General features: G+C 34.1%; 2 protein-coding genes across 2 annotated transcripts in view; both read right to left on the reverse strand.

Annotated features, from left to right (window-relative positions):
* LOC149804342 (uncharacterized) lies at positions 1-25,544 on the reverse strand. Its single transcript, XM_089939116.1, has 6 exons — positions 25,290-25,544; positions 22,595-22,666; positions 15,825-15,973; positions 14,984-15,062; positions 12,019-12,132; positions 1-7,906 (listed from the first exon to the last, which is right to left on the reverse strand). Exons 2-6 carry the CDS (start codon positions 22,608-22,610, stop codon positions 7,713-7,715), a joined length of 552 nt encoding a protein of 183 aa, XP_089795242.1. The 5' UTR covers positions 22,611-22,666; positions 25,290-25,544; the 3' UTR covers positions 1-7,712.
* The window catches only part of LOC149804343 (uncharacterized), a 43,236-nt gene continuing 42,412 nt past the window's right edge, over positions 25,246-26,069 (reverse strand). The window contains exon 12 of the mRNA XM_089932235.1: positions 25,246-25,400. Coding sequence (XP_089788361.1) covers positions 25,246-25,400 — 155 coding nt within the window. The remainder of the gene's footprint in view (positions 25,401-26,069) is intronic.

Below are 26,069 nucleotides of genomic sequence, written 5' to 3' on the forward strand. Positions count from 1 at the left end.
TATGTACAAACATTTTATTCACATATAAATAATGGAAAAAATATACAAACATTAAAAAAAATGAAAGATATGGAGTATCATGTAATATCTACTGATATGATATAAACAATTATCAATCCAGATCACAGACTTGAAAACCTTGGCATCAATAAAATACATGCTTTTCATTTAAACTCCCTTTGATCACAAATGCTCATTATCACAAGTGTTTTCCAAAAAAGAGGTGTATCAAGTGAAGTTTATACCTGTCAAATACACAGTATTGCATTATCAAAATATCAAATGACAGATATCTACTGACCAGACAATGGAAACGATTGGATATGTTGAAGAACAGCATTTATTTTGCAAATATTCCATCAGAAAGACTTTATTGTGATACATATGCAAATGTAACACACTATCTGATTGGTGGAATCTCAAATGCAATAATGCTATCAGATTGGTGGAATGTAAAAAAAATGTGCAACAGTAAAATCTACATCAAAAATTTACAAATACAAGTGATCTTGTAATATCATCACAATACTTGCTAACAGAATTACTCTTTTTATCATTTCTGCCAAAAAATGTCTCACAGCTATATCAAAATTCTATACCTATCATAAAGCCAAAAAATACAAATGAAGAAATAGTCATTTTTTCCATACATACTTACTGCAAACTTAGGTGTTATATTTATGTACTTGATTTAATACATGAACACTTTCTATATCATGTAATGGGAATACTTACCTGTATCCATTTTGATTTATTACATGAACACTTTCTATATCATGTAATGGGAATACTTACCTGTATCCATTTTGATTTATTACATGACTACTTCTACATCATGTAATGGGAATACTTTACCTGTATCCATTTTCATTTATTACATGAACACTTTCTACATCATGTAATGGGAATACTTACCTGTATCCATTTTGATTTATTACATGACCACTTCTATATCATGTAATGGGAATACTTACCTGTATCCATTTTGATTTATTACATGACTACTTCTACATCATGTAATGGGAATACTTTACCTGTATCCATTTTCATTTATTACATGAACACTTTCTATATCATGTAATGGGAATAATTACCTGTATCCATTTTCATTTATTACATGACTACTTCTACATCATGTAATTGGAATACTTACCTGTACCCATTTTGATTTACTACATGACCACTTCTACATCATGTAATGGGAATACTTTACCTGTATCTATTTTTATTTATTACATGAACACTTTCTATATCATGTAATGGGAATAATTACCTGTATCCATTTTCATTTATTACATGAACACTTTCTATATCATGTAATGGGAATAATTACCTGTATCCATTTTCATTTATTACATGACTACTTCTACATCATATAATGGGAATACTTTACCTGTATCCATTTTTATTTATTACATGACCACTTCTACATCATGTAATGGGAATACTTTACCTGTATCCATTTTTATTTATTACATGACCACTTCTACATCATGTAATGGGAATACTTTACCTGTATCCATTTTGATTTATTACATGACCACTTCTACATCAAGTAATGGGAATACTTACCTGTATCCATTTTGATTTATTACATGACCACTTCTACAACTTGCTTGCATGTGCTTCATCCACTGTTACAATAAGAAACAACAAAAGCACACACAGGATTGCCACATTCAACTAAAATGTTTTATCATGTATAAACTGAGAGTGTTGCAGTTTTTGTTTGCTGTCCTTATTATCAGTCAAATATTGCAAACAAAATTTAAAAAACAAACAAACTTGAAGATCTATTTGATGTCCTGTTTTTTTGAAAAAACAATGATATCATCATTTTCGGAATGGATGTGATGTAAGTTAATAGTGCAAAATGACTGCAATATATATACATCAATAAAAGATCACTATGTTCATGGGGAACATAAAATATTGGTGGTAGTTTGGAATTGATTTGCCTGTTGATGAATATAGTATAAAATATTGAAATGAAACTTGACACTACCTGCCACTAATAATCATTATTAACAGGTGGTTCATATATATATATATACACACACACATACATGGCTAATCTACTCAACCAATTAGATACATGCCTCCTTTTATATTCATGTGCATATCTTTACTGGATAAACAAAATTAATAATTTAATACGGTCAATCAGCTATTTACATTTTAACAGAGGTATGTGATCAGGCCTGCCAAACTTTTACATCCTAAAAAGAATATTATCAGGAATTATTTTTTGAAAATATTACAAATGTAGGAAAAACGTTTGATTTCAAATTGAATAGAAGTTTTATACTTGTGCCAGTAATAAATGAGAATATATCTTCCTTATGAACTAAGAGACTTAATAATTATGGCATCATTTAGCAATGTGGCAAAATATATTCATATGATGAGTGTAAATTTGAAGACCAACACATGTTTAGCAGGCTCCTGAATTATCTCACCACATGACATTTAGCCACAACCATCAAGTACAGTTCATTTGACAAGTAATATGCACATTTGCATAGTCTACAAATCCACATCGAGGCACACAACCATCAAGTATGGTTCATTTGCCAATAGCATAGCTTGCAAATCCAAACTATGAGACAAATTATTCTTGTAAAAACTGCATACATTGAAAAGTTATATCACAGTGCAAATTGATCCTATACCAAATGACAAAAGTAATCTGAATTGACATATGAGCACAATTTATAAAGGCAATGAAAGTATATACATGGATCTCCATTTTTATTACTTAAACCATAAATGTAATAATAACATACAAGATCCATTTTGACCCAGTCACTTGAAAATAACAAGTGTCTGCACTAAATTGTGTAATAAATTGGCTTATTTTCTCCTGTTGTGTGATCTAAAATGCAGATAATTTTTCACATACAACCCCTGTGCCAGGTATGCATCACCTGGCTTTATCCATTCTACTTATTCCCATTCCCACAAACAGCTTAAATTACAAAATAAAAAAGCAAGTTTTCTTAAAATTATTAATTTAATAATATCAAAGTTCAATGATGAACCAAGATAAGAATTTAAATCACTTGACTGTGTTAATGGTCAATATCATAAATGAGAGTGAAATGAAAACTTTATGCTTTGGCAGATTAGCAATCATTTTTATATTTTACTTGGTTGTTTTCTTTTCTGTTTCTATTTTCTTCTAAGAAAATGGGATGTAAATAGTAGAAAGGATAAAAAGTGTGTTATACATCCAAACACACAGATTTTTAAAAAATATTTACAAAATAAAATACATTCTATTCTGCATACACAAGCTTGTTAATGTAAAAGAATCCAACAAAAGGAAAATATTAACTGTAAAACAGTGTGCCACTATAAAATACTTATCACAATGAAAAAAATGTAAGAGAAAAAGTTTCTGACAATCTATCTATGAAATACCCCCAAAATTTACAAATAAATAACACTGGTTATATTGATAAAACATATACAGAACATTACACAAAAATCTCATTATGTATATCAGGCTATAATACACATGACATTCTTATTAGAGACAAATTCTTTTTCTGATTCAAGATACTATCAGTATCTTGAATATTTTAAATAAACTTGCTCAGTTTTTGGCAGAAACAGGCAATACTCCAAGAAAAAGAATGTCTTTTCAATGGTAGGTCTAATAAAAATAAGACTACACATAAACATACAGTAGTTACACATGTGTGTGTGTGTGCATAATGTTTACAATACATGAAAAATTCTGCCTTTATAAAGCCAATTAAGTTTAGATATCCAGAAAAAAGGCACACAAAAAGATAAAGGCAAATATTTAAAATACAAAAGTAATTTATTTATATACACCAATCTCTTTTAAAAAGACCAAGACCTTCGTAACTGGAACACCATCATAGGACACATCCCAGCTCAAAAGGCTTGCCTCCATGAATTGCCTCTTCCCATACGAAGGATGTCCATTTTGCCTACTCTACATTCTAAAGCTGATGGGAGGAAACAAGAAAGTTGAAAACACAGTTATGATGACAATTTCCAATCAAGGCATTATATTATTGTTTTGCACTCTTCCAAGCAGACGCCAAGGGATTACATTGTGTTTTGCAAGTCTCTGCTAAGTAGAAGTCAAGTTGTTACATTATTTTGTTGCAAGTCTCTGCAAAGCATATGTCAACTTGTTAAATTATTGTTTTACAAGTTTCTGCTAACCAGAGGAAGAAGAAACAAAATATTATATAATTCCAAAGGCTCTTAAAGACTCTTAGTCTGTCAACCCTTGCATTCATTACATTTTCTAAAGTATTTGTTCTTTCTTGACAAATCGAAAATTACCAGTGTTCTATCTATATTTCATAAAACCAATGTTGAATTTGAAATAGTAATACCATGCTACTCAATGTGTCATCATGAAAAGACTAACGTGATCACACCATGACTACTGAATGGAAGCAAGAAAATTATCACTGATCCAAGAAATCTTTCACATTATTGAGAAATCTGAGACGAAGTCATATTAATATCAACATCTACATTAGTATGTTGACCCAAAAAGTGGACCGACTCAACAGACGTAGCTCAGTTTGTGCAAAGTTAGAAATTATAGAGATACTGAAAGGAAAATAAGTAAACTGAACGTGTATCAAGAAATAAGGGGCAAGCACCAGGGGCAATAGAATGAGTAGTGCTAAATCTTTTCTTCTTCACACATCTCGAGGATCTGTTCAAGTTTGACTTTTTATTTGTTTGATGTTTAAATGGTTTAATGGTAGATGATCACATGATAGGTTTTATCATCCTGAAGCAAAATGAACAAACAGCCTTGCACAGGGACACACTATAGCAGCCAACCTCACTGGTCTGAGCAGGATTCAAACCAGCACCCTTCTGGTTAGTTGCAAACTTTAATTAGTTGCAAACATTGTAACAAAAAGTTCATGTCACAAGAAAGGCTTGCTAAAATGTAGAAAGTTCTGAAACATACAGCTCACATGATATTGTTATGACTTTAAAGCCAGAAGATTCTAAGTAAGGAAAACTGACACAAATTCATTTGCTTCCTATACTCAGTATGAAATTCCTGCCATGTTTCATGTTGGATCTGATTTAGTGGGGAAGTTCTAACACAGATTGGTGTTGTTTGTTTGAAAATTTGAAATAATCCTTAGGAACAAATTATCTTCCACCAACTGCTGCACATGCAAGTGATCTTTAGTCACTATATGCCTTAGTTACATATAAATTTCACTTACAGTAAGTAGACATCATTAAATAATCACTGTTTATATGGAAACCACTGGATTTCAAATGTTGTTTTGAGCTCATTGGGGAATAACTTGAAAATATAACTTGGTGAGTTTATGATTTTATTCCATCTAATACAATGTACAAAAATATATGATGATCTGTTTCATTTGCATTGCTGAACTGTGATACTGTACTTTAGGACCAACCAATATGAAGTCTTCTAGTGAAACCTATATGTTGATATGACTATCCATTCAAGAGGAGTGGCAGTAATATTTTCAACATGGCTATCATGGTGACCATATTGGATGTCTGAAAAGAGACATTTTCATTCTGGACTAACTAGACATCAAAAGAATTGTTTTGGTGAAAATCCGATTTTGATACGACTTTCCATTAAGGGGGAATAGTGACAACAAACTTTTCAAGATGGTTGCCATATTGGACATCAGATTAGCATCATTTTCATTTTCAATCAATTAGGGATCATAATTAGCCTTTCAGTGAAAACCCCATTTTGATATGACCATTCATTTAGGATGAGTACATTAGTAACAATATTTTCAATTTGACTGCTTCAGTGGCTACACTGGATGTCTGAGCAGCACAAATTTTATTTGGGACCAAGTAGGCCATGGAATAAATGTGTGTTCATAAAGTTTCATTACAATCCCCCAGGTAGTTTAGTTGAGGTCAAGGCACAATAACAGCTTGTGCTAATGAGGGTTGTAAAACTGGGTGAGGGAAAACCAAACTCTTCTGGTCTATGACTAATAGAACTAATAACATTAACTCTATCCATGAAAATATCCATGGAAAACAAAACTCTTCTGGTCTATGACCAATAGAACTAATAACATTAACTCTATCCATAAAAATATCCATGGCAAAAAAACTCTATATTTTTGAATACCAAAAGTTAAATATTTAAAGTTGTGAGGAATAGGTATCAATCTTACTAATTACTAAGGATATATATAGAGCTTTACATTTGCCAGATCCAGCCAACAAAATCATAAAAATAAGTATCAATTACAAATTACTATGGATATATATAGGGTTTACATTTGCCAGATCCAGCCAACAAAATCATAAAAATAAGTATCAGTCTTAAAAATTACTAAGGATATATATACAGGGCTTTACATTTGCCAGATCCAGCCAACAAAATCATTAAAAAAGTATCAGTCTTACAAATTACTAAGGATATATATACAGGGCTTTACATTTGCCAGATCCAACCAACAAAATCATAAAAAAAAACAATTAACATGAGATCGAAAAGAACTTGTTATTATTCAACTGATTTAACAGTTGACCATTTCAATATACAGGCTTATGTGGTACAGTAAGAATACAAACTATTGTAATCTATTTCCCAACTTACATATATTGTTGATTTTAACTATTTTACAATATTCTGACGGAAATTCCTACAAAAGATATTAGATATAATTAATAAGCATAGATTTTTTTATACTTATAATCAAACTTTTCCAGAGCTTGATCTAAAGTTATTTAACAACTTTTATAAAATTCTGATCAGAAGCAAAGTGTGTAGAGAGATAGCAAGCTCATCCCAATCAGATGCAAGATCACCTAATAAATATGCATAATTCTTGTTCATATTCTGATCAAAATCTGATCATAAATAGTCAAAAGAGTGTTGATGATCTCAGCTTATAAAATGCAAGATCATCTCATTATCATAAATAGATTTCAATCATCAATCATACTCATCCAAGATCTTTACAAATGAAGCCTATGTACCAAGTTTGATCAAAATCCCATTAAAAATAGTCTCTAGAGTGGTAACAGGCTCAGCTAATCTCGTTCATAGATTTCATTCAATAATACTCAAGCAGCATCTTGTTGATAGTAGCCACGTCTGGATAAAATTTAGTTTGAATTACCATATTTTAAGTGGTAAGAAGATTAGTCAATCAGATGCAAGATCAAATCACTAATGAGCTTAGGTCTCATTTGTAATAAAATTCATTTAACGATAAAAGCCAATATAGCAAGTTTTATCACAATCAGGCCAGAAATGTTCTCTCCAGTTTTTAAAAGCTCCCATTTATCATTCATGGCCAGTTAAGCTAAGGTCTGTTTTAGTTGTAAACTTCTAAGCTAAGGACTGTTTTAGTTGTAAACTGCTAAACAAAGATAAGATAAGATAAGAATTCTTTATTTCAGACTACAAAGTCCATACCTCTAAAATAAAATATAGATATAAATTAAAACATTGTAAACATTAAAGAACATATATATCATAAAGGTATCAGCACAAACAATATAGTTATAATGCAGTTTATACAAAACTGCAAAGTACCTTCTGGTTTCTTGTGTAAAAATTCCGCCATTAAATGTGAAAATAACAAATGCAGATTTTGTTAAACTTGCTAGATTTACTTTTAAGTACAATTCATTTTGTGTTATTACTGACTTTTATGTTCCTTTGCTTTCTATTGCTTTTATTGGCTAAAGAAATCTTTCTTTTTTGTTTCATCATTGCTGCCATTGTCATCATCCTGTATTGGCCTCCGCACTTCTTCTGGTCTCACCTCTTCCATGCTTTCATGTGGATCTGATTGAGTCAACTTAGCAGTGGTCTCCTCTGAAATGCTGCCAATCATGGAAATCTCTGGCATTCTGGATTGGTCATTACCTAAACATTGCACAGATAATTGATAAAAATATAGAAAAAAATACCATTGTATGATCTTTATATCGAGTACAGTAGATAAGATAATATCCACTCTAAACAATTTAAGATTTTGTTATAGTATATGAATTTGAACGTTTCAAAAATTCAATGACAATAGTGTACATGTTAAATATTAAAAAGCTAGATACATAAATTTACAAGATTCAGTTAACAAGATATCACTCACCTAGCTTTTATAACCATTTCATTAATAAATTATGCTTATTCAGTATTATATAAATATAGCCATGAGTAACTATCCAATGGCCTTTTATCAGCATCAATTAACCCAATCTACAAGTACCTGGAGATCTGATTAAAAATCATAAAATCTGTAATAACTGTCACAGCAATGCATATATAAACATTTCCATTAAGACCAAAAAAGGTTCCAACTCTGTTTTGATCTCCAACTTTCAGAAGTGTTGGCTACATTGTTACAATCAATCAAAAGTTGACCTGCATTTTTTTAATTACATTAGTGTTTTGCATCAAATCAAATAAAGGGGGTAGAATTTAAAAAAAGGTAAAAGGCATACAATTTGTACCTGCATGAGACCTAGCGGACATGATCATGTGTTAAATCAACTCATTTTAATTGACAAATTGAACACTGTACATACATACAAGATAACTAACAATAATCAATTCTTTATCATACTCATTTGAAAATGTGATCAATAATAGTGGAGAAACCATGCAAAAGGTGTAATAGGTACATGAAAAGTTTCATTTCACATAGGGTTCATTATGGAATAGTGTAATAGGTACATGAAAAGGTTTCATTTCACAAAGGGTTCATTATGGAGTAGTGTAATAGGTAAATGAAAAGCTTCATTTCACAAAAGGTTCAATATGGTGTAGTGTAATAGGTACATGAAAAGTTTGATTCCACAAAGGGTTCATTATGGAGTAGTGTAATAGTTATGTGAAAAGTTTCATTTCACATAGGGTTCATTATGGAATAGTGTAATAGGTACATGAAAAGTTTAATTTCACAAAGGGTTCATTATGGAGTAGTGTAATAGGTACATGAAAAGTTTCATTTCACAAAGGGTTCATTATGGAGTAGTGTAATAGGTACATGAAAAGTTTCATTTCACAAAGGGTTTATTTTGCAATAGTGTAATAGGTACATGAAAAGTTTGATTCCACAAAGGGTTCATTATGGAGTAGTGTAATAGGTACATGAAAGCTTCATTTCACAAAGGGTTCATTATGGAGTAGTGTAATAGGTACATGAAAGCTTCATTTCACAAAGGGCTCATTATGGGATGTGTAATAGGTGCATGAAAAGTTTCATTTCACAAAGGGTTCATTATGGAATAGTGTAAAAGGTACATGAAAGCTTCATTTCAAAAAGGGTTCATTATGGTGTAGTGTAATAGGTACATGAAAAGTTTCATTTCACATAGGGTTCGTTATGGAGTAGTGTAATAGGTACATAAAAAGTTTGATTTCACATAGGGTTCATTATGGAGTAGTGTAACAGGTACATGAAAAGTTTCATTTCACGTAGGGTTCATTATGTAACAGGTACATGAAAAGTTTGATTTCACAAAGGGTTCATTATGGAGTAGTGTAATAGGTACATGAAAAGTTTCATTTCACAAAGGGTTCATTATGGAATAGTGTAATAGGTACATGAAAAGTTTCATTTCACATAGGGTTTATTTTGGAGTAGTGTAATAGGCACATGAAAATCTTCATTTCACATAGGGTTCATTATGGAGTAGTGTAATAGGTACATGAAAAGTTTCATTTCACATAGGGTTCATTATGGATTAGTGTAATAGGTAAATGAAAAGTTTCATTTCACAAAGGGTTCATTATGGAGTAGTGTAATAGGTACATGAAAAGTTTCATTTCACATAGGGTTCATTATGGAGTAGTGTAATAGGTACATGAAAAGTTTCATTTCACAAAGGGTTTATTATGGAGTAGTGTAATAGGTACATGAAAAGGTTTCATTTCACAAAGGGTTCATTATGGAGTAGTGTAATAGGTACATGAAAAGTTTCATTTCTCAAAGGGTTCATCATGGAGTAGTGTAATAGGTACATGAAAAGTTTCATTTCACATAGGGTTCATTATGGAGTAGTGTAATAGGTACATGAAAAGTTTCATTTCACATAGGGTTCATTATGGAGTAGTGTAATAGGTAAATGAAAAGTTTCATTTCACAAAGGGTTCATTATGGAGTAGTGTAATAGGTACATGAAAAGTTTCATCTCACATAGGGTTCATTATGGAGTAGTGTAATAGGTACATGAAAAGTTTCATTTCACAAAGGGTTTATTATGGAGTAGTGTAATAGGTACATGAAAAGGTTTCATTTCACAAAGGGTTCATCATGGAGTAGTGTAATAGGTAAATGAAAAGTTTCATTTCACAAAGGGTTCATTATGGAGTAGTGTAATAGGTACATGAAAAGGTTTCATTTCACAAAGGGTTCATTATGGAGTAGTGTAATAGGTACATGAAAAGTTTCATTTCTCAAAGGGTTCATCATGGAGTAGTGTAATAGGTACATGAAAAGTTTCATTTCACATAGGGTTCATTATGGAGTAGTGTAATAGGTAAATGAAAAGTTTCATTTCACAAAGGGTTCATTATGGAGTAGTGTAATAGGTACATGAAAAGTTTCATTTCTCAAAGGGTTCATTATGGAGTAGTGTAATAGGTACATGAAAAGTTTCATTTCACATAGGGTTCATTATGGAGTAGTGTAATAGGTAAATGAAAAGTTTCATTTCACAAAGGGTTCATTATGGAGTAGTGTAATAGGTACATGAAAAGTTTCATTTCACAAAGGGTTCATTATGGAGTAGTGTAATAGGTACATGAAAAGTTTCATTTCACAAAGGGTTCATTATGGAGTAGTGTAATAGGTAAATGAAAAGTTTCATTTCACATAGGGTTCATTATGGAGTAGTGTAATAGGTACATGAAAAGTTTCATTTCACAAAGGGTTTATTATGGAGTAGTGTAATAGGTACATGAAAAGGTTTCATTTCTCAAAGGGTTCATTATGGAATAGTGTAATAGTTACATGAAAAGTTTCATTTCACATAGGGTTCATTATGGAGAAGCAAGTTCCACAGTTTACATTAAACTTAAAAATACTGAATTTGCACTCAAATGTTTGTTCAAAGGTGAGCAGAAGTTTTGTTGTAACTTAAATAACAGCATCAGTATTTCATTAATATTACATTACAAAAGCTAAGTTTTGTTATCTCAATTTAAAAAAAATAAAGAGTCTTGTTTTATTTGATTTTAAAGTAACACCAGAATCTACCTGTATTCTCAAGCAAAATGGTGATGTCATACACAATATTTTCATATGTTATTTGCATTAAAGCCACTTGGAGCAATGTTTTAATTGATCTTTCTGAGATTGGATATATTAAAAATACAGGTAATTTACACAGAAGAACTTTGTTAGAAAAAGCTATTTATTGACAATTATTCCCAACACATTTATCAAATGATTATTCAACCACTTAATCCACCCGTGTTCTCCTCACCCTGTTGATGTCCATCCCTTTCTTAATCTTTCTGTGGTCCCATTCAAACTTGTGCCCTCGTTTATGCACAAGTTAATGAGTGGAGGCATACTCCAAAATGATGTGGAGCAATCTGAACACTGTCAGATCCAAATTCAAGTTAAAATCAACAACAAATAATTCCAAATGCAAATTTGTATATGTTAATGAAATAACTCTTTCTGCTCAGTGGCTATTCCATCTTTCGGGCCCATATATTTAATGGGTTTCATTGATATTAGTCTTGGTTGCTGTTCTATTCACTTAACTCCCCCATTTGAGTTTAGAATCAAACTAAAATATTGAACAACTATAGACAGTCAACACTCAATCTCAGTTATAGTGAAATCTGCCTTAGAAGACACTTCTTTAAAAAGGAGACCTGCCTATAATGGAAAAGAAGCAAGGATCTCTTGGATAATTTCCTTTATTTCTCATTAAAGGAAATCAGTCCTATATTCATTTATGATTTTAAAAGCTGGTTTCACTGTATCTGAATATACTTGACATAAGGAATTATATTCAAACCTGTGTGGAGTTTAAGCTCTGCCATATGCTGTTCAACCACTTCCTCATGTTCCACAGGTCTGTGTTCTGACTCTGTGTCTGTAAATAGACTTTCAGTACCCTCCTCTTGGGTTTCTGTCATATAGAAAAAAATAAAATAGTGCAATTGCAAAATGGTTTGCCATCACAAATCCTCTAATTTTCCACTGCATATCCCAACACCATCACCAACCCTCATCACTTACCCAACCCCTATTCTGCAGATAGTAAACCAAGGGTCATAATGCAAAACCCATCACAAAAGACAGTGTCTTCTTACTGTAAAATTTTAAAGTATCTTTGTATTTTAGTATTTTTGTATATTTGACATGGACCCATGGGGCAGGAGCCACGATTGACACTGTTTTAAAAGATACTCAACACTGGGGCAAACAGGACTAAATGGAGTGTTGTGAAATTTCACCCTGTGATATTAGGCATAAGCAGATCAATGGGTGTGCAGACAAAGACACAGGTAGAGGGCAGCACAATATCCCTAATTCAACTTTTAAAAAAGCTTGGGGATAATAAATATATAAGAAGCCTTACAGGATGTAGTCTGGATACAGATTGACCTTGACAGTTAAGGTACGTTTCAAGGAGAAAATGAAGAATGTGCCTAATTCATTGGCTGACTAATACATGGGGGTGGGGGTGGAAGACTTGACAAACCAAGGAATTATGGGTCAAGAGTGCCATCATTTGCTTGGAAAATGAACTGTACATATGTCAGTTTTGCGACAAATAAAAACCATTATTTAATCAGCATCTTATTCCAGCTAGTAATGTAAAGACAACATCAATAAACTGTAACTGTTTTTAACATCATCCTCTTTGATCTTCACATAAAGTAAAACACATATGCAATGGCATGCAGTCCAATGAAGGATGCCTTGTTTGAGCTCAGTTTTAATGATTTCCTGCAGATTTTGTTTCACAAGATAACAGTAAATTTAATTTATGCCTTAATTAAGCATTGCTTCGTGTTCTAATATATGGTTTTGATGGTTTTATGCCCTATTATTGTTGAGGGGACTTTATATATTGAGGACTGTTTGCAAGACATCAATGTGATTTGTTGAATGGACTACGTACATACATGACTGTTTGCAAGGCAATAATATTGTGTCCTTAGATGTAGGATATTAGATGATTTATGCAACTTCAATTCAACTGCAAAAACTATTATATGCATGCTTTCAACAGGAAAGACTTGATGTAAGCAAAGTTGAAACAGGTCAGATATTCTGTTCTTCTGTACCCTGCATATATTAACTATGTGATAAAATCCAAGTTTTACAATGAGATGGGAATACCTGGTGTCTATAATTGGAAACACTGACCTTGCTTTGAATCACAATGACCCTGACCTTTTACCTTTTGACTCTAAAATCAATAGACTTCCTTTCTTACCCAAAGCGTAAGACATCCACAAACTTTGGTGAAGGTACACATTTAAGAACTGAAATTTTTGTGAAACCATTTTTCATGATGAGAATCTATCAATGGGTTTACCATTTAGGACATAAACACAAATGAAAAATTTTAATAAAAACCTAACACAAATATTCTATGACTGATGCTGACCGCATTGTAAAAAAGGTGAACATGCATGTCATAGAATGGAACTGGTTTATCTTCAAAATGATTCATGCCGAGTACTGCAACTACCTATTAACCCATTTCATATGAGATATACATACATGTGATTCTACTGGCAATATGCCAATAATAGTTTTAAAGGCCTACTACCACACATACTGTTTTATAATTTAAATCAACTGCTTTTGAAAATACAATGGTTTTTTTTAAAAATTTAATTAAAAAGGCAAAACACTGTACTTTTATATGTTGTATCAACACATTAGAGAAACCAGCGAGAACCAGTCTACTGTGGACTAGAAATGTTCCACTAGTACAACAACTGGTGTCATGATGCAGATCAATTGTTCAAGAACAGATGATATGTGTTCACTGTTAATTGATTATTGGATCATGGGGAGTTGAAGGATACATGGTACTAATTATATGGAAGAACTGTGAACTATTCTAGAAATTTGTGAAGAAATAATAGAGTATTTACAGGTTTGGTGGTCCATAATTGGTTAATAATGAAAATTAAAATTTTAGGAAAAATATCTTTTGAGAGCTTATCCTATATGTAATGTAAAATAAATATTGACAAATTTCTACTGATGCAATTTTAGCATTTTTACAGGTTTGACTCAGGAGTACTCAATACTGAAAGTAGCACCTGATTCATTTGGTGCAGAATCAATAACACGTGTTTCATGCACATGTATGTAAACAAAGTGCCACGGGTCATATGGTGTTCTCCACACATAAGCTTGCACCAAGGTTAGATGTGCATGAAGAATTAGAGGTGTCATCATCAGCACCCAGAAATTTTAAGTTATTGAATTTTGAATATGATAGTGTTTCCATATGTTTACCATTGGAGTTGAATTAGTACCGCGAGTCCTGAAAGTCAGACACTTAATGTCTTTTGAGGTGTTGTAAATAATAAAGGAATAAAAGGTGGTCATGAAGTCTTTGGAGCCTAATTTGATGAAAATCGGCCAACCATTGCCAGAAGAGAGATAAGATGGATAGACCTACCATAATAAATTATTTTGGCACACACCCAAGAAGAAGTATTTTGATTTTTTGTTATGTTTAATTGTTATTGTATTTTTTAATATGTTTTAAGAGGAATATTTACGGCCAACTTGTAATTTGTTTGGTCAATTAACAAACATATGCAAAGGAAAAACTTTAAAATGCTAAAACCTTAATAACAAAGACGATAATATGCTGTCACTGGAAATGTGCATGCTGTGTCTTGCTTCCCAATATCATTATCATGGTTCCAAGATGAAAAAAATACAAACTGCACTACATGGATGCATATCAATACCTAAAATATTGCATAAAGTGAAGTACATACTTTCCTGAGACAGGTTATCAGGACTGTGTGACGAGCTTCTCCCATTTGTGCTCTTCATGGATTCAAGGCTACCAGTATCCTGAATTTTAAAAAAAAAAAAGAATTACAAGTAGAAGACAATTTATGTATTAGCATATATTCTCTATAGCTTACAATCTTGTGGTAATTCTAAATCCCCTTAACACAGTGGACTGAATCAATCACAAAAATCTCATTTGCTACTGTTTTCATTCATAGTTGCCACATTATATAGAACTTTTACACCCTCCAAATAATTTGGATATGCCCAAATACAGATCAGTCCAATGATTAAATCAATCATATGCCAAACACCACCACCTAGGAAGTGATTTCAATAATCAAGTATCATACAGTGGTCTGGCTCTAAAGACACTTCTCCCATGAAAAACTGATGCCATGATTAGAGATCATTTTGCCTAACACTGAACAATAAATTTCTATCATTTTGTCCCCCACCTCTGATAGGAGACTCATCCCCCCCCCATAAGACCACTCTGTCAGAGCAGAATAGTTTGCCTCATTGCCTCATACGAGGAGGACAACTGTATTAGAATGTAAACTTTCTAAGTTCAGAATAAAGATTGAACCTTTAATTAAATCTAAAGGAATCATGATTACAATTAACAATGATCGGAATAATTTAATCCACAATCATAAAGAAATAGTAGTTATGTATTGTGCTGTTTACAAAATAAATGTCACTAGTCAGACAGGTGATTTTGGACTAAGGTAAATTACAATAATACACATATACACTACATATAATCATTGAAAAATGCCATCAAACAATGCAAATTAAACTGAAATAAAATAAAATTACCTCACTGTCTCTAACAGGATTTTCATGGATGGTAGTCTTTGTTCTATGTTTCTTTCCTATATTGATAGTGTTGCCTGTTCCATCATGTATAATGGTGCTTGTGTCTTTATTGATAAATACACAGCCCTTATAATGCTTCGTTACAAAGACTGTAAAAAAAAGTTAAATCATGTAAGAGGTGAAAAAGATACCTGTTTTACCTGGCTTACCTGCTGAATGTAATTGTGATTGGCTGAATATTTGTGGAGATTTTAAAACATTGTATTATTGTCAAGGTGCTACACTCAGCAAGTGTGCTCCATTTCATGTTGAGATCAAAAGTCAGGGTTCTGTGTTTGAACTGCCTGGGGTCATGTCCTCAACAATATCAATAAATCATGGATTGTTGTTGTTTGTTTTAACCTTCAAATGTGCTGATATGACAATTGTTTGTGTAATTAGTGTCATATAGTTCACTTCTGCAAATCATATCATTATTTTTTTGTTGTATTTATACAGTTGTATGTTGATAGCATAATAATATCATACACAATAAAAAGAGTATTAAAAAGGTGAGCATTAAACTTGCCATCACGTGTCTGAACATCCTCCAAATGAACAGATGAAAAGTTTGAATCATCCAAGTGGGGAAGGAGAGTTTTCAGAGCCAATGACTGCTGAGGACTGGCAGAAGGGTTGAAGCAGACTGTGGTTACTGATGGAGCTGGGAATGGCCGCATTGTCATGGTTGCCAAATGCCTCAACCAATTCCCTATCTCAGCATGCAAGAAATGCATGTGAGAACCTCACAAAATATTAAAGTTTTGCTCTTCTCATGGCTTTTATAGCTTCATTTCTAATACTTCTGAATTTGACCCACTGTAAAGAAAGATCAGTTTTTTTTAGCCAAGCAGTGGATTCTTTTCTATGCCAAATTAAATTTGCAATAGTATTGTGCATCCTGTGAGAATCTCTCTGACAAATCATTGTATGATTGGGAATAGCAGAGTGGGCAGCTACTAAAATACAGCCAGAAATCCTACATACCTGTTCATCTGTCAAAAGATTTGGGAAATTCTAAGTCCAGTGTAATTCTATATCAAAGGTTCTAAAAGATTTTGTAATTACCTGCTTATATTCCCATACATTTTGTTTAAAACTTCATTGTGAAATATTCATAAAGATTGTGGAACACTAAACAGGGTTATGATCACTTTAAACCCCCCACCTCCTATCCCCAGGTATCATCCAGGACCTGAATCTTTTGTTGTCATCTCCTTCTCTTCCTGAAATAGCATACCAACTATGATCCTTCCCCACTGATCAGTTTAAATTAAGTTCCAGTTACAAGAAGGAATTCTACGAATGAGCAAAGCAAAATTTTAAGTAAATTATGTTTCTCTGAGAATACTTACCCAATCACATTACATTAGGAATATTAGTCTGCTACCTCGTGAATCCAGCTCCACTAAAAGATGAAAATTTGTCTTTCCTTATCTATAACAATATACAAAGGGCAATAACTCTACCTTCCCTTGATACCATCACATGTCGCCAGTTTTAGCTTAGCTAATTTCTAACAAGGATGCTTGCATGGCAGGGTGGTTGGGAGGGTCTTTAATGAATGTGATTGGGTAAGTATTCTAAAAGAAACATAATTTACTTAAAACTTTGCTTTCTCCTTCAAATATGTTCCCCAATAACATTACATCAGGAGAATAAGTAATAGGAAAAGGGGATACTAAGCATCTGACCCCTACCTTGAGTATCCTTCTAGGGAAGATACTAAGCATCTGACCCCTACCTTGGGTATCCTTCTAGGGAAGATACTAAGCATCTGACCCCTACCTTGGGTATCCTTCTAGGGAAGATACTAAGCATCTGACCCCTACCTTTGGTATCCTTCCAGGGAAGATACTAAGCATCTGACCCCTACCTTGGGTATCCTTCCAGGGAAGATGCTAAGCATCTGACCCCTACCTTGGGTATCCTTCTAGGGAGGATACTAAGCATCTGACCCCTACCTTGGGTATCCTTCTAGGGAAGAATGGCTGAATTTCCCATAACCCGTTCTCCTAACTACATAAGGAACACAGCCTTGCTCACTTGACCTGTGACCCTAGCATAGTTAGGAAGATGATTATTGAAATCTTCTTGACCAAATAATTTTTAACAGTGAATCCAGTGAAGCTAAAGGCTGTGTTCATTGCTCCAGTTGGGTCTGGTGGCCTTCTGTGCTGTCACCACTGGACCCTACAGATTCCAGGTTGCCTCTACAACATCAAATCTCTGAAATGGAGGATTGAGAATGTTGGCTCTGCCTGACAGCCAACAGCTTCTAATATATCTTGCACTGAAACATTGTATTCAAATGCAATGCTCACAGAGATTGCTTGAAATTCTGAGCAGTAATCTACATGAGGTACGTACCTCTGATCTGGTGAGAATTCAGAGTACACAAAGCGTATGACCCACTTCAGCCATGATGAAAGGGTTTGAGGCATGATATCCTGTGTTCTGGCTCACAGGGATTGCTTGAAACTTTGGAGCAGTAAGCTACATGTGGCTACTCTTATTTGATGAGATGTCAGAGTATACCAAGTGTACATCCCACTTCAGAAAGGGCTTGATGGGTGATATCCAGTGTTCTGGCTCACACTGGAAAAAAGAAAGAAGCATTTGTGCATGCCACGACTTGTCTCTGTGGGCTTCAAGTTAGTGCTTGAGAGTGCGAAGAGAATCTTGCATAGCTGCTGTTCTTAACCTGGCTATTGAAGAAAGCGAGCAAGTAACAACTGTTTGACTATCGACAGAAGGTAACCTTTGTTGGGCTATGAAGTCAAATGGTTTTCTGAGAGCCATCAAACCCCATCACCTGAATTAAAGGGATCTTATAGGTCTCTATCCCACCCAAAAACATATTTGCCACAATGCTGGAATGTATCTAATATCATGGTGCAGTAGACTTTGGTAGCAATTGGGGCCCAACTGTTTCTCCTCAAAGAGCCAGAGAAAAATCAGCCAGTTGAGGGATAGAGGCATGCAGAAGGACAATGTAGTTGGTTACTCTCGATATTCTCTCCACAATCAAATGTTTGATATGTTTGACTCACAAGGCTGTCCTGGTGAGATCCAAGCATGTAGAAGAAAAGGGTGATCCAGGCAGGGGAGGACCACCCGTGACAGTGGGCACTGGAGAAGATTCGGGTTGGCCAGAATCTTAATGGATGTACTATTGCTACAAAGAGTAGATCAGGGACCTAGGGATTATCCCATCAGAGAGGGCTATCAGAAAAAACTTGTCATTCTGACAAAGGCGAGGGAAAGGCCATTACCCTTTGGGTGGGTAGCTTTTGATTCCACCTCATCATCAAGATGTCATTCATCGGACGCCCTCAAAGTGCACAAATCTGAGTGAAGACTGATTGATGGAGGGACCATTCCATCGAAGGAGATGATCACCTCTGGATTGATTCTTGGCCAATACACTTATGCTGCTGGGAAAGCATCTGATCTGTATGTTTATACAGAGAATGTTGCATCCACACAGAACATGTCAAATCAGAACAAACAATTCATGTGATTTGGTGCATATCTGTTTGAGGAGGTAGGTCACCACCACATAGTTGTTGGACAGAGTGAGGACATTTATTGAATTAGAGGCAATCTTTTCAGAAATAAAAGGTATTGATGACAGCCTTCATTTTTAGGATGTTGATGTGTGCTGGCCATTCCCCTGGTTTCCAGGTGTTGCTGATGGTAGTGAAGGTCAACAACAGGTGGGTGCACCCACCATGAGAACTGGTGGTGGTACACTAACATTAATTCTGCCAGGGGCTTCTTCAGCAGGATTCCAATGGTCAGCTGACCTGGACTGCCCTGATGATGTGGGAATGATAGATTCTTGGGCATGATTATGACTGTTTGATTAAATGGAAGGGCAGTTCCTGAGCTGCCTGCCTCCAAGCTTCCTCTATTCTTCCTCCAAAGCAACAGTGACCTAAACAGGGTTGTCCAAAAAGTGAGGGTTTGAAAAGTTAGGAATGATGTAGATTGCACACATGCAACACACTGTATCAAAAGTAGACTGGCCAATTCAGTCATGGTATGGTGAGCAGCCCTGTTCAGTGACCATTACAATCCTGGCTGTTGCTGCCTCCCGTGTGAGACTGCCTAGTGACTGCCTAGTGATCAGTTCTGACTTGCATGGAGCAGATTTGCCTGCCTTAAAAAACAGATGAGTGTATGTATGAAACACTACATTCTTGTCAAGTGCTGGAGATTGGATCTGAAGATGACTGTTGGCAAAAGTCTGTTTTTTTGCTCCTCAGTGAGATATACCAATTCTTTAGAGCAGCAATAAGGGTGGGGGCATTCAGAAATAGCCAACACCTGAGAAAGAAATTTTCCTTCATGGTGGCTTGAAAGCTAACTTCAGTCCATTCCATGGTGGATATGAAAGAATTATGTTGCCTAGAATTGGGGAATACTCCCTAATGAGTTGGTATCACCAACAATGAACTGTAGGTTGTTTTTCTTGATTTCCTTCCCTTCAATGCTGAATGGAATGATTGCTGTGAACATGCATTTCATGTCAATAGTAAACATTCTGCCTGAAACAACAGAAAGCATAAATTAGCAAATTAGTATGTGACTAACTAGCTAATAGTTATGACTAATTACCCAACAGAGTATACACAGTATAAACAAAACAAAAGTCATGGTAGACTTCCATTCTCTGAAGTTGCATTTAAATCTCTTAAATTGACATTCTACTGAAAAAGCGCAAACTAAAACAGGAACTAGTAATATGTTGTAATTACTAGGTTGCTAAAACACTGTCATAACTAACAGATCAATGAAAGTGCCATATCAGAAACCAATGGCCCTGTTACAAACTTATGCACAATGATTAGTTAATACTTAAACCACAATTTTATCAAAACAATGTGAAATGTAAATAAACTAAGTATAATTATCAAGCAGCACTCAGAATTTTTCTAATAAGAGCTCCATCATAATGACTTTGTATAAGGTCAACAATAGTGTAGTGGGTTGGTGGTCATACAAGACAAAGTTCTGACAAGTGACAAATCACTCAAAACTTGGCAGAAATTGTAACATAATGCATACAACCTACAGCAGATTGATAAATCTGCACAATAAATCCAAAATGAATGCTGGATGGGCACAAAGGAACACAAAATGGGCTGGACTGTTGGAAGATAAATTGTACCATGTGTAGTCTGTACAGCAGTGCAACTAAAAGCTGGTGACATGTGGTGGTATCAAGGGAAGGTAATGGACAAGAGTTATTGCCCATTGTCTATTGATATAGATAGGGAAAGATGAATTTTCATCATTTAGTAGGCCTGGATTCATGAGGTAGCATGCCAATATTCCTAAAGTAATATGAGTGGGGAATGCATTTGAATGAGAAATATGACTTTTGTCCCCATCCCCTCCTACCCCCGGGAGAGTGGCCTTCTGGATCTGCAACCCTTGTTTTGTCTACTCACCTTCCTGAAACTTTATATCAAATATAATCACCTCTCCTTAATGGGTGTAGATGGACATGAATTACAAGGAAGGGTCCCTATACACCAATCCTTCAATAATTTACACCCCGATAACTCATGAACCCACTTATAATGCAGGGTCAGTCATGGATCCCATTTTTTTTTTACTAGAAAGTACCAAAAGTTTGACCCTTATTTGTTGAACATAAAGAAAATTGCGATCAAAATTGGTAACTAAAACCTTGATGTATCACTCGTTTTATCATCAAAAACAGTTGATATGACCTGGAAATTTTAATCAACATTATGGAATTATCAACTTTTCAAAATTTCTTTCCAAACAACATTCTTGGTACACAGTAAAATAAACAGTGTGCAATGAAATTTTGATAAATTAAATTGTTACTAACACCTACTGAGGCAGCACTTTAATAAATAAATACCAATTAAATATGTTTTTATCAAGTGAAATTCGTTTTAGTTATATCTTTTAGTTTGGCTCAAGTGTAACGATCATAAATACAATGTGCCCTGTTGTATTCAAACATGAACTATGTCAATCTACCGTAACAACTATGTTCTCGAGCGTTTCTTTCAGAACCTAATTAAGTGCCAATGGTGTTTTGATAATTAATCTGTGTAAGTATCTGTTGTATTAATGCACTGAATTAAACACTGTCCTTGTATTACCATGGGAATTATGTCTTTTGTATCGAATAATGGCGGTGGACTAACTGAAAAGTTAAAAGGTATGCAAAGTTACCTGTGTAAGAGCTAATGGCCCCAGTATAGTGTCAGGTCACCTCATTTAGAAGAATCAATTTAACACTGACAACATTTTTTGGGAGAATGTAATATAATTAAACTACCTTAAATTAGCATACTCATTCACACATGTGATCAAAGATAAAAAGACAACCAAGCGAAATGAATACTTGATGTGAAATTCTGTTTCACAAATACGTTTTATTAATGAAAAGCTAGTTTATAGTTAATTTGTAATTCCTGAGTTGGCACTCTGAGATTTCCTCACAGATGAGAAGAAATTTCACTGTTACTTGCAATGAAATCATGTCATCAATATTTTATTAAAGAAAAATAGAAAAAATTGACTTTTGATGGTGACCAAGGAGATGCACTAAGGCTTCAATGTTGTCATCCCTACACTTCCTTCTAAAACCTCATACCAAATATAATCACTCTATTTCAAATGGGTGTAGACTGAGATTAGCTTACAAAGAAGAGTCTGCATACTATCTATTCAAATATTACCTTTGCCCTTTGTCATCTCCTTCCCAAGGGGATGCACCAATGCTTCTACACTTTCATCTCCTACTCTTTCTCCTGAAACATCATACAAAAAAATAATGATCACCCTATCTCATCCTGTGTAAACTGAATTTAGGTTAAAAGGAAACCACCCCTAGTGATGGATGGATGGATATCATTACACAGATGGATGATCACTATTACAATATACATGTATATGCAAAAAGGCAACCTCTGTCAAAAGATACTCTGTTTCATGCAAACTATTATCCCAGTTTTTTGAAGTAAATAAAATAAAAAATATTTGGCGGGAAAACAATTTTGTAGGGTCACACTGCATACCTTAACACCCAACAATAATACAACTGTTTTGTGATGAATTTAATGTTGTGGATAATTGTTGTCAATGAATTCCTCCAAGTACACCACTCCCTCGATAACTCGTGCACATCGGGGTCCAGAAACATCGACCGTACTATAAATGAGGCGCGAGTTATTGAGGGACCTATAAAATAAGCCCAAAACCAATAAAGTGATTGACGACATAACGGAGAAATAAGGGGGGGTAGGCAGATTATACTGTTGAATACTCACTTTATAATCGTTCTGAGATTAAATGTTAATAAATATCTCTTCATAACGGTGTACTTTATTATTTCCTCATAGGACAACATTAATTTCAGGATAAATTACAGTATATTGAGGCGATCATCGAAAATATTATTCCACGTGGTTTCCGTTCGCTTAACATGTGTACCACTGCACACATTGTGTACTACGTCACTAATTTTTATGTTGAATTGGATACATTCTAGTTTTATTGTTTGATCCAAATTAGATGTTTTTTTATATACAAAAGATCGACTCTTTTCGAGAAACAGTGTCAATCGAACGATAGATAAATATTTTTGAATGTGATAGAAGTAAAATGGAAAACAGAAAAACAAGGGTTAATCAGTACAGATGTATTTAATTGGTCTACAAATTTAAAACAACGTAAATTAGAACAAGTTACTACTTGTCATTTGTGCCACGCTTGACAAATATCAATTCACTTTTTGAAAAAAATCAGTTAATTTTTTTGTGTGTATTACTCCTTGGTTTCTCTGCCGCCGAGCAAAATCCTTCTGATTTCTCAACTGCATGAGCTTTACGTAGTCAACATTTTGGGTCTCCAGCCACCTTATGGCAATATCAAAATATTTGATTGCTTCCTGTGCAGAGGGGTGGGGGGTGCAACATCTGCGTCTGCATCACTTTCAACACTTGTGTTACTCCAGTTAGAATCGTCTTCTGCTGCAAATTTGTTCGCTATAGAAATAATTATAGTTTCATCTGACATGTATTCAGCTGTGGGGCAATCATTGTCAGCACAAATCCACTCCTCCATATCATCAACAGAAACGCTCATCTCAGGACCATGAGTCTGTACGAATTTCTCCCAAACAGCCTCGGCATTAATGCCATCAGTTTCACTGAAACATTCGAAGTCACTATCATCGTCGTTGTCTCTGTTACTGTTTTGCTTTACGTCAAAGGCAGCTCCAAGACCCTTAATCCAGCACCCCAGGTCTCTTGTAATCGATTTTTTTTTTAATGCAACAAACACTTCCCCAAGTTGTTGATCAAAACAAAGCCGGCATGTACATGTAATTAGGTTCTCACAGAAGTACTCATGGGTTTCGATGTGATGGTTGATTGACTCTTTTAATGTTTTCAATGAACAGAATATGTTGTGATTATAATGTTTACAATGAAACGGAATTAAAGGATTAGAACGTGACTTTCACACAGGAAGACGTTTAATTGGTGTTTATTTCATTCTCTGTTGCCACCTGTTAGCATTTACCAGAAGTTTTCATTGATCACTATTTCACCAGACTGTTTATTTACAGTATACTGATAACTATTTATCATAAAAACTTACATAATATATGATATCTTTAAACAGAGGTCTCACTAGGATTTTAAAACTGGGTCTTTCTGCCTCTGAAGTCAATCACTAAATATCAGTACATTTTCTCACTCGGCCGCTAGTCAAAGCCTTTGAACTAGCCGCCTAGCTGTTGCATCATGTTCTTTTTTCTTTTTTTAATGTACTCTTATAAAATGGCAACAGTACATCAAATAGTCTTTCAGTCACTGAATTCTGTCATTGTAAATATCAGCACAGTTAACTGATCAACACATTTTCCCACAAAGCAGGTGGCTGAAACAGGACCGGCAAATCTTTGAATTTTCCTGCGCACCTATATCATGCGTATGGAGGACTCCTGCCTCAGTGATTTTCTGCGTCCCAGATCAAAAATTGGCATCCAAATATGCGTAATTAAGCATTTTCGAGATCTCTGAAATTAATTCTTCTTTAGAACTTGCAAATTTCAAAATATGGATTATATTTTTACGGGCATTAATCACCATTTTTGATGATAAAATGAGCAATGTATCAAGGTTTAATTTATCAATTCTTATTGTAATTTTTTCATGTTCAGCATATTTTAAAGATATTTTAAATACATTTTCTCTGGAAAAAATCAGGAGCCAAGATGGACACCGCGTTATAAGCGGGATCGCAAGTTATCCGGGCGCGAGTTATCGAGGGAGCAGTGTATGTAGAATAGTGAAACCGCATTATGTTTTCAAAGGTAACTTTTTTAAAGAAAAGAAATGAATGTCAACAGCTTCGTCAACAAAGTACCTTCATCTGAAATTTCATTCTCTCTCAAATCTTCTCTTATGCCTTTTGTTGATGGTCCTGCTTCTGCACCTGGTGACTGAAGTAACCGGTCTTTCTCTGTAGCTTCTTCTTCTGAGAAGAAAATAATGTGTTAAAATATGCAAATGAACAGAATTTAACACAAGAGGCCTAAGGTACAATATCATTGGTACTGATCAATACATTAATTTGGAAGGGTTTGTCTTTGTAAAGATTTTTGTGTAAGTCTTCATTTCTATATTTCTATATTTTTAGAACTTTTAATTGGCATCATATATCCACCATTACTCTATGTGTGTGTGTGTGTGTGTGTGTGTGTGTGTTTGTGTGATTTGGATTTTTAACATAGCTTTTACAATTTTTCAGTCATATTGCTACAATGTCTGCAGTGTGACAGTTTATAGTGATGCATAGCACTGAGATATCATGCTACAGACATATAGCTTAATGTCCCACCCAGTCACATTATTCTGACACCAGGCTGACCAGCCCTAACACTAACTTCTTAACGCTGAGTGCCAAGCAAGGCAACTGTCAGTACCATTTTTATGTCTTTTGTATGATTCAGCCAGGGTTTGAACCTGTGACCTCCCACATCCAACATTAATGTGCTGATGTACCAATAAAAACATAATATATATATATATATATATATATATATATATATATATATATATATATATATATATATATATATATATATATATTGTTACATGTTTAGGCTCTTTTAAACAGTAACAAGAAAAAGTGAAGACAACAAGC

Source organism: Sinohyriopsis cumingii, chromosome 2, assembly GCF_028554795.1.
Source record: "Sinohyriopsis cumingii isolate HCF-2022 chromosome 2, ASM2855479v2, whole genome shotgun sequence".
Classification (NCBI taxonomy): Eukaryota; Metazoa; Mollusca; class Bivalvia; order Unionida; family Unionidae; genus Sinohyriopsis; species Sinohyriopsis cumingii.

Coding starts and splice junctions, on each gene's coding strand:
- LOC149804342 (XM_089939116.1), bottom strand. Junction 15,063..15,824: donor ATCCTGTTAGAGACAGTGAG/GTAATTTTATTT, acceptor TTTAAAATTCAG/GATACTGGTAGCCTTGAATC. Junction 7,907..12,018: donor AGAGCTTAAACTCCACACAG/GTTTGAATATAA, acceptor TGCAATGTTTAG/GTAATGACCAATCCAGAATG.